The following is a 9,206-nucleotide window of genomic DNA, read 5'->3' as shown; positions in this document are numbered from 1 at the left end:
AGACAGCTCCTGTCCTGTAGCAGGGATGGAGCTCCTCTATCCCTCATGGCGACGAGGCCTTGCAGTCTCCTGTCCTGGCTGTGGCGCTGCCGCGGCGCTGCCGCCACTCCCATGATGGCGCGGCCGTGGCGGAAGCGGAAGCGCGGCCGGCGGCGGGCGGCGCTGTGCCGGAGCCATGGCGGCCGTGCTGCAGCAGCTCCTGGAGCGGGCCGAGCTCGCCAAGCTGCCCCGCGCCGTGCAGGGCAAGCTAGAGCGCTTCCTGGGCGACCAGCAGGGCGAGATCGATGGGCTGCGGGCCCGCCATGAGCGCTTCAAAGTGGACAGCGGTGAGCGCGGCCGGCGGGCCCACGGTCCCGGTGCTGGGGGAGGCAGCGCGGGCAGAGCGCGGAACGCGGTTCTGTATTCCACAGGCTCTCGGGGGTATCTTGGGCGCTGTGAGGCCGGGAGGGGGCTGGGAACGGGCCTGCAGTGGAACCTGAGCGGTGTTTGTCTCATTTTGTCTCCTGGAGTATATATTTTTTTTTCCTTTATTTTTTTTCCTCTTGCGGCTGGTTGTTTTTTTTTTTTTCCCCTCTTGCTAAGGGACGTTCAGGGTTAAAACTGCATTCGAAATGGTCTTAAAGAACAGCTTTTGGCCAGGTTTTTAACGACCATTGATACGCACAGGTCTGAGGAGGAGTGGCTGAGGGAGCTGGGAAGGGGCTCAGCCTGGAGCAAAGGAGGCTCAGGGGGACCTTGTGGCTCTGCACAGCTCCTGACGGGAGGGGACGGCCGGGGGGTCGGGCTCTGCTCCCAGGGACAGGGACAGGAGGAGAGGGAACGGCCTCTAGTTGCATCAGGGAAGGTTCAGGTTTGATAATGGGGAAAAAATCCTTTACTGAAGAGGCTGTCCATCCCTGGCACAGCTGCTCAGGGCAGGCGTGGAATCCCCACCCCTGGATGGATTTTAAAGCCATGTGGATGTAGCATTTGGGGACATGGGTCAGTGGTGGCCTTGGCAGGGCTGGGCCACCATGGTTGGACTCTGATCTTAGGTGTCTCTTCCAACCCAAACAGTTCTGTGCTTCAGTCTGCTTTGGTCCTCGTTGTGGAGCAGAAATACAGCTTTGTTCACACAGCTCTCAAACAGCTTTAGGTTTATACTTTACTGTTAAATTCCATTCTGTAAAATGGCCCTGATATTTTTCTATTGATTTGGAGATGAGTTGATCACAGAACAGTAACACCTGCAGAGAGCAGGGATGGGAGTGTGAGGTTGTGACTGAGTTAATTTGTAGAGGATGTGACATACTTCTGATACTTCATACTTCTCTTACTTCATACTTCTACCTTTCAGTTTTTCAGTCTCTCTCATAGTAGACATCTTGGTAATGTATTACTGAAGTGTAGTGTAAGTTAAGGTAACCCACAGATTTTAGCAAGTTGCTCTCTTCCAGATCCATTCTTCTTGTGTGCGCCAAGAGGAGCAGCATTGTTTGAAATTGTAATGTATGAAAAGAGGAAGACAAACAGACATCCCTCAGTGCTTCGTTAGAAGCCCGTCCTTCCCATGAGTGGGATTAATTATAATTTTACTGAGTATTTTACACTGAAGCTCCATGACACAGTTACTGTTTTAGATCACAAAAATTCACATCTAATTCTTTCCTTTTTTGCTGCTAAGGGAATAGAGCCCAGGAATTAATTTTAAGAAGTCTTCATTAAAAGATTCCCTAGATCAAATCCCTTGATACCTGGGGATATGTGGATTTTACTTTGAATGTATAGAAATACTTCAGAAATAAAAGAAGTTTTAAGCTGATGAGCTCACACTGCATATTTGGGCTGATACAACATCTCTACTTACATCAAAAATGTTAAAGAACTATTTAGATTAATTAGGCTCTTTCTTGATGGACAATTTCACAGAATCGTGGAGTGATTTGGGTTGGAAGGGACCTTAAAGCTCATCTCTTTCTAACCCCTGCCATCAGCAGGGACACTTTCCTCTAGAGCAGGCTGAAACATATCACAATTTCTGGAAACACAGCACTTGTCTTGCTGGCACAGAGTTTTAAACAGTGTTCACTCAATGTGGAAATGCAGGTTTTTGCCTTCAAAAATGTTGAGGTTTTTTTTTTTTTTTTTCTTTCCTTCAAATTCTCTTACAGTCTTATTATTTTTATATATTCTTTTTAGAATGCTCCTTGGTAAAGGTGAGAAGGAAAAAAATGTTTATGATGATGATGTGAAACTGAGATGACTTTGTTCATTTGCAGAGCAACAGTACTTTGAAGTGGAAAAGCGACTGGCTCAGAGCCAGGAAAGACTTGTAAATGAGACTCAGGAATGTCAAACTCTACGGGAGGAGCTCAAAAAGCTTCGTAAGTGGAACTGTGTAACATCCCTAAGTGTTGGGCAGGACATTCTCCAGCCCAGGGTTGTGGGCACTGCCTCAGTGTTTGCTCAGGAGCTGAACTTCCATCTGCTGCATTTCTAGAGATGCGTTTTGGTGGTGTGTTCCAAGATTAATGGCATCTGTTGTTCTCATGGCAGAAAAGCCCCTTGCTGGGTAGTAGCAGTGCAGGGGGCTGTGTTTGGATCCTCAAAAAAGCTGCTTCTGCTCTAAGCAGTGCCTTCATCTGCCTCAGTGCCCCTGGTCCATCCAGGGCAGGGTCTGGCATTCTCTCTCTTGTGTTAAAAGTGTTTGTCAGGGAAATTGTGGCTCTGTTGCACTAGGAGGGTGGGTTCTGTCACATCCTAGTGGAGTTCTCTCACTGCTGTTCCTTCTCCCCAGATGAGCAGCTGAAGGTGCTCAATGAGAAGAACAAGGAGCTCGAGGCTGCCCAGGACCGGAACGCAGCCGTGCAGGTACTGCTGGGGCTGGCCAGGGGCTGCCATCCTGGGGCTCCCTGGCCCTTTGCAGCACAGAGTGCACTCAGGTCTCAGTGGAGAATATCAGGATCAGCACCACTATATGCTCAGGGAGATGCTTACATGTCCATGGGGATGTGTGTGCAGGAAAATTGCAGGAACTTTTAAAAAGGTGGTGTTTTAGCAAACTGAATGACAGGTGAGCAGGTCTTTTGTTCCAGTTTGGATGGATTCTTCCCTTCCAGCTGAAACCTGTTGTGAAGTGACTTTAACCCAAACTCCCAAAATTTTGTCAAAGGTATAAAGAAAACTTCTAGTTTTCCCCATCCTTTCCCACTCTCTGGCACAGTTTTTATTGTGTTATGCCCAAAAGTCACTGGGTTGCCGGATGAGCTGGCAGATCCAGCAGAACAGTAATTTTGGAGCAGGAAGCTAAAACAAGTTTATTAGATTGATTTTTCCATGATGAGAGATGGATCTCATTGTTCTCCCAAAGGAACTTACCTGAGCCTGACTGAGGTGCTTTGTAGTGATACCTTGAGGGCATCCTCAAGTGTAGTGATACCTTGAGAGACAGTGTAGGCTGTAAATGATCCAAGGTTGTTGGCTTTGTTTTGATTTTTATATTGGTGCATGTAAATTGCATTGTTTGGTTGTTTGTATTGGTGCATGCAAATTGCATTGTTTGGATGTTTACATTGGTCCATTATTTATATTGCTGCATGTAAATTGCACTGTCATTCCTTGTTTACTCTGTTACCCCTTTTATTTAATCAAACAAAGCTGTTTCAGGAAATTCTTGACTATTACAACTGTCTTTCCAAGAATATTAAAATGAAATGCAGTTTTGAACAGCTCCATTGTGATTTCCATGCCCACTCTAAGCCTCTTACCCCAGTGTTCAGTTGGCTGGGGTAGCTCACTGAGGTTTAGCTCACTGTTGAGCTAAAGCAGGTTATAAAGGTTCTGAGGTTCTGAGCATAAGCAGAGGTTATAAACAGTTCCAGAGAGCTGATCACATTTATTTATTTCCTTCTGCAATCTATTTCAGAGCCAGTTAATGCGGGAGAAGGAAGAACTGGAAGCTGAGAAGAGAGACTTGGTCCGAACCACTGAAAGGCGATCTCAGGAAGTTGAACATTTAAATGGTACAGCCAGGAGCACAGTCCATAAATACCAGGAAATAACACAGTCATTGCACAAAGACACCACTTTGGTGCTTGTTTTTCTCCATTTAAAAATGTGCCTTATGCAGTATCTTAGTGCCTAACATGCAATTACATACAAAGTGTCTTGCCTGTTGTCATTCTTTACAATTTAGTAATTAAAGCTGTTACACAACAGGTTTTTCTAACACTGATTTCCCTCTTCCAGAGGATGTTAAACGTTTAAATGAAAAGCTCACAGAGGCCAACACAGAAAAGGCAAAGCTTCAGCTGAAATTGGATGAGCTTCAAACATCAGATGTTTCCATGAAGGTGAGGAGGGCTTTGTAAGCACAGTGTGTGTTCTGCTTGTTTGTGTGTGATGTAATCACCATTTTGTTATGATTCCTTGGAAAGTAGGTCAAGTGAGTGCCTGTTATTTATAGCAAATTCTTGTATTATAAAATTGGTGGCTGTGACTAGAAGTGAGATCTGTATTTCTGGAAGACAGGGGATATCAGGCTGGGCAAGCATGTCCAGGACTCTTGGTGGCAGTGAAAGGAAGGACTGCTTGGAAAGGCTTCAGCTCCATGAAGGGAGGTAGAAAGGTGAAAAATAATTAGCTGTAAACCTGTACCATTATTTTGTGGGCAGAATAAACTCCATAAAGAGAGGAGGAAGGGACAAAAATCTCAATATCATAATTAATTTTTTTCTAAAAAACTACTAATCTTGGAGGAAACTAACTCAAATGGCAGGAATTTCTCATTGCTTGATAGTTGTAACTTACTGCCAGTGTAATGAGGAGCACTGCCTGTATTTACCAAATTAGAGTACATTTCTGCTACTCCTTCTCTAATCAGAGTATTTTAGTTGGCTGCTTTATTTGCTGTGGAGCCACTCACTCACACTGTGCAATTCTCTTTTCAGTACCGGGAGAAAAGGCTGGAGCAAGAGAAGGAACTGCTGCAGAACCAGAACACATGGCTGAATGCTGAGCTGAAAGCTAAAACAGATGAGCTGCTCCATACTGCCAGGGAGAAAGGCAATGAAATCCTGGAGCTCAAATGCAGTCTGGAGAACAAAAAGGAGGAGGTAATGTAATTACTGAGTTGTCATTTCTTAGAAATTATACCACCTGATTAACAGTGTTAAACAAAGCCAGTACTTTAATGACTGTATTTGAGTGGCCCTGTATGCTCTTCCAGCAACTTTTGTGTTTGTTTTTATTTTTAAGTTAAAAACAGTGAGACAAGTATTTTCCAAAATAAACTGGACTAGGAGCTAAAAGTCTTACATAGTGTCCTTATTTCTTCTCTGAATAGGTTTCCAGAATGGAGGAGCAGGTGAACAGCTTGAAACAGTCCAATGAAAACCTCCAGAAGCATGTTGAAGAACTTTTGAATAAACTGAAGGAGGTGAGACAGCTTGAAATATGTTAAGTGGCATTGCAGCTGCTCCTACAAATCAAACAATAAAATGAGTGAAATAGAAATAGTAGAATCCTCTCCTACCCTGTCTCCTCTTTCATTCGCCAGGCAAAAGAGCAGCAGACAAGCATGGAAGAGAGATTCCACAATGAACTGAATGCCCACATGAAATTATCCAACTTGTATAAGGTGAGTTTGTTAATTACATTATAACTCTAGTAGGGTCTGAATCTTACATAATGCAAGCCAATTTGGAGTTTTTTTCCCCCACAAAATTTGGATGTGGAAAGGCTGACTTCCATCGCATGACTTTGTGAAACATGCAAAACATTGTCTTCTTTGCTGCTGTTTTAGTCAGCATTTAGACTCTTACATTGTTTAGATTATCTTGGAGAATAAGCAAAACTGGGGTTGAAATAGTAATTTTATGCTAACTATTTTGAGGCTTCATGTTGTAAAAATGTGGTAATGTCTTAGGATCTGTTGGAAGGAAAACGTTTATGTGGAAAGTATGACTGTGCAAGAGATTTTTCTGAGTTAGAAGTTCATTTATGAACACTGCAAAGTGTTGGTGACTTGGTTAGGATCCAGCTGAATGTCCTGTACTGTGTCAAAGACACAGCATCTAAACAAATAATATTTGTTCTGTTTGCTCAAAGAGTGAAAAATACCATGTAACTCAGCGAAACGTATAACTGCTTGCTCTTTGGTCTGCATATTTTAGTGCACAGGTTACTGAGCTCTGCTTTGTGAACTGTCTTGCACAAACACCAAATAACCATTGTACAGCTTTTGCATTTGGGACATCTCAAGCTGTAAGCAAAGAAGCATAAACTGTTATATGAGTCCCTAAAAATACTATTTTTCAGACTTTTTGAAATAGAGTACTGAAAATTCCAGTTTTCTTTAGTCAGAAGAAGGAAAGAGCCAACACCAGCTGTAAACAGCTGATTGTTTGTTTGATTACTGATTGTTTTGTTCAGCCATTAAATTCCTTTATGCTGTAAACAGCTAAACAGATTGTATTGGGAATTGCCACATCAAATCAGTGTCTGATGCTTCTTACTCTAAAGCAGTTTGCATCAAAGTGAGTCAATCCACATGGAAAGGACTGACCAGCTGGGTGACTCTTTCAGCATTTTTTACAGAAAACTGTGTTCATGATTTGTGGTCAGTTTAGGCTTTCTTGTAAACATGGGGCTGCTGTTGCTGTGTACTAAAGGTGAGCTAAAATGCTTTCTTCAGAGTGCTGCTGATGACTCAGAGGCAAAGAGCAATGAGCTGACAGGAGCAGTGGAAGAGCTGCACAAGCTCCTGAAGGAAGCAGGGGAAGGTAAGCTGGCAAAGGGAGGAGAGCAGTTGGGCTCCTTGGAGTACCTTGATGCTCTGAAAAACAGGGGGTTTGTGTTCCTGAAAGGAATTTCATTGGGCTTTTGGGGTGATGGAAATACCAGTCCCTTTGTAACAAAAACTGTACCTGACTAGCTGAATTTACTGATGGTTGGGGAACTATTTTCAAATACACCTGGAATTTTACTATGGATTTTGATAATCTTGCAAGATATGTCTTCACTTTAGCTTTTTAGTTTAAGTTCCTTTTCACTGCTAAGGACAGTTCATATTTTTGCCCCTTTCTAAGCAAACTTGATAGACAGTGGTTCATGCTTTTCTCATGCTGAGTTTTCTTATCAGCATGAACTTCTCCAGATCATATAAAGTAAAATTTAAGGTACACAGCTAAATTCTGATACTTTTAAAATAAAAATAAATCACAACACATAACCTGCTTGTCTGATTGAATTTTAGCTAATAAAGCAGCCCAGGAACATTTGGCTGAGGTGGAGGAGTCAAAAGTCACCATGGAGAAGGAGCTGAGAGAGAAGATCAGTAAGCTGGAGAAGGAGCTGGAGAATGCCAATGATTTACTGTCGGCTACGAAGCGCAAAGGTGGGATCAGCTGGCACCTGAAATACAGAAACTCTTGGGCTTTTATGTTCTTTCAAGGATATTGTGCTGAATTTCTCTAAGAACCAACTGCATTAATCTAATGTTATCTTCGGTAATGTCTAATAATTAATTTTAGAAGCTTTTTCATATATCTATATATGCTTATATATGTATATAAATGTGCTCCCCTCAGCAGAAAGTGCATTTCTGTCATAGTTTTTTGAAGTTCTTTTGTTAATCTGTTATTTTTTTCAAAGAAAATGGAGGGGAAATTTTTCTTCAAGGCTGAATCAACCTGCTTTTAATAGTTTTTTGGAAAGGGAAGTGGAGATGATAAACTAGTCTTATTTTCCTCTTTAATAAAAAAGCAGCAGTGAATAAACCTCTTGTCCTTAAATTTCTGTTTAACATTTAATTTTGCTCAGTATTCACTGTTTTAGCTCTGTCTTTTTTGTTGTTTGCTACATATCCATAGTTTCTAAAGGATAGAGAGCAGGAAGGAACAAAGGCATGGAGTACATTTGCTCTATCCCTGTGTTAATTTAATGAAAATAAACCAGTGCTCTGCTGCTCCAAACCTCTGACAATGTGCTAAAAAACCTGAGGTTAAGCTTTGCTCCAGCTATTTCAACTGCTCATGTTCTGAAATTATTTAAATTTTAGGAGTCTTAGTAGCAATATCTTTTTGGCAATTCAAATAAAGCCAGTCAAGTATGAGAGTTTCTGGTGGGGATTATTGCAGTTTTTGGATGGTAATTGTGGGGTTGTGTCTCCAGGAGCCATCCTGTCTGAGGAGGAGCTGGCAGCCATGTCTCCTACTGCTGCAGCAGTGGCCAAAGTGGTCAAGCCTGGCATGAAGTTAACTGAGGTGAGTGAGCACAACCTCTCCAGCAGCAAAGCCCTTGGATGACACTGTGAGAACAGAAAGGTTCAGCCTTGGGGCACTCTTTGGGTTTGCGATCATGCCTGATGAAGGCAAGGAAGTCTTACTTGAGGCAGACTTCTCTTGCGAAGTTACTGAGATCTTTTTCAACATGCCTTACGGGTTTTCTTTAGTAGGTCAAATTCAGAAATATAGGTGGGTTTTGTTAATATAAACTTACTTTCTATATGCATTTTTGGCAGGAGCAGCCTTTTATTGCTTACTTACATAGTGTTTTAATTTGTACTGCTGTGCCTAAACTTGCAAACAATTAACTATAGCTCATACAGGTTCTAGGGGCTTTCATACTTCTGTTTATGCAATTTGTGTTGTTATTATTTGTTACTGATTGTTTTGTCCAGCCATTAAATTCCTTTATGCTGTGTTACTGGTTTTTATATTTCTGTTGTCTTAAATTTGCTTTAAACTTACACCTTTTACATAGACTTCTTTTATTGCAGACAGTTGCACTATACAGTTTGCCATTTTAAAATTAATATGTGTAACTTCTTTTCTACAATATGAGTCCTATAATCATATTTTAAAAGTCCAGCTTTTTCTTCTGAATTACCTAGTTCAGTTGTATAAAATTGCAGTGCTTTAAGGTATGAACTGTATCATTACCAGTGGTTCTTTTTAAAGAGATCTGTACAAGCATATCAAAACCAAACCAAAACCTTTTTGTTGCAGCTGTACAATGCCTATGTAGAAACTCAGGATCAGTTGCATATGGAGAAGCTGGAGAATAGGAGAATCAATAAATATTTGGATGAAATAGTGCAGGAAGTAGAAGCCAAAGCCCCAATCTTAAAACGTCAGCGTGAAGAATTTGAGCGTTCCCAAAAAGCTGTTGCGAGTCTGTCTGCAAAGCTTGAACAAGCTATGAAGGTTGGTATAAAATAAAAGAGC

General features: G+C 42.0%; 1 protein-coding gene across 5 annotated transcripts in view; it reads left to right on the top strand.

The window, feature by feature from the left end:
* Window positions 1-138: 138 nt before the first annotated feature.
* The window catches only part of TPR (translocated promoter region, nuclear basket protein), a 33,432-nt gene continuing 24,364 nt past the window's right edge, over window positions 139-9,206 (top strand). For all 5 annotated transcript variants that reach the window (XM_074546296.1, XM_074546295.1, XM_026793451.2 and 2 more), the window contains exons 1-12: window positions 139-326; window positions 2,259-2,363; window positions 2,777-2,850; window positions 3,905-4,001; window positions 4,228-4,331; window positions 4,929-5,093; window positions 5,324-5,416; window positions 5,537-5,617; window positions 6,674-6,761; window positions 7,235-7,375; window positions 8,152-8,243; window positions 8,988-9,185. In XM_074546296.1, the coding sequence (XP_074402397.1) occupies window positions 176-326; window positions 2,259-2,363; window positions 2,777-2,850; window positions 3,905-4,001; window positions 4,228-4,331; window positions 4,929-5,093; window positions 5,324-5,416; window positions 5,537-5,617; window positions 6,674-6,761; window positions 7,235-7,375; window positions 8,152-8,243; window positions 8,988-9,185 (1,389 nt within the window). In that variant the 5' untranslated portion in view covers window positions 139-175. The remainder of the gene's footprint in view (window positions 327-2,258; window positions 2,364-2,776; window positions 2,851-3,904; window positions 4,002-4,227; window positions 4,332-4,928; window positions 5,094-5,323; window positions 5,417-5,536; window positions 5,618-6,673; window positions 6,762-7,234; window positions 7,376-8,151; window positions 8,244-8,987; window positions 9,186-9,206) is intronic.

The sequence above is a fragment of the Zonotrichia albicollis genome, chromosome 8 (genome assembly GCF_047830755.1).
Source record: "Zonotrichia albicollis isolate bZonAlb1 chromosome 8, bZonAlb1.hap1, whole genome shotgun sequence".
In the NCBI taxonomy this organism is placed as follows: Eukaryota; Metazoa; Chordata; class Aves; order Passeriformes; family Passerellidae; genus Zonotrichia; species Zonotrichia albicollis.
The sequence above is the reverse complement of the archived record's forward strand: the minus strand, read 5'-3'. Positions and strand labels throughout refer to the sequence as shown.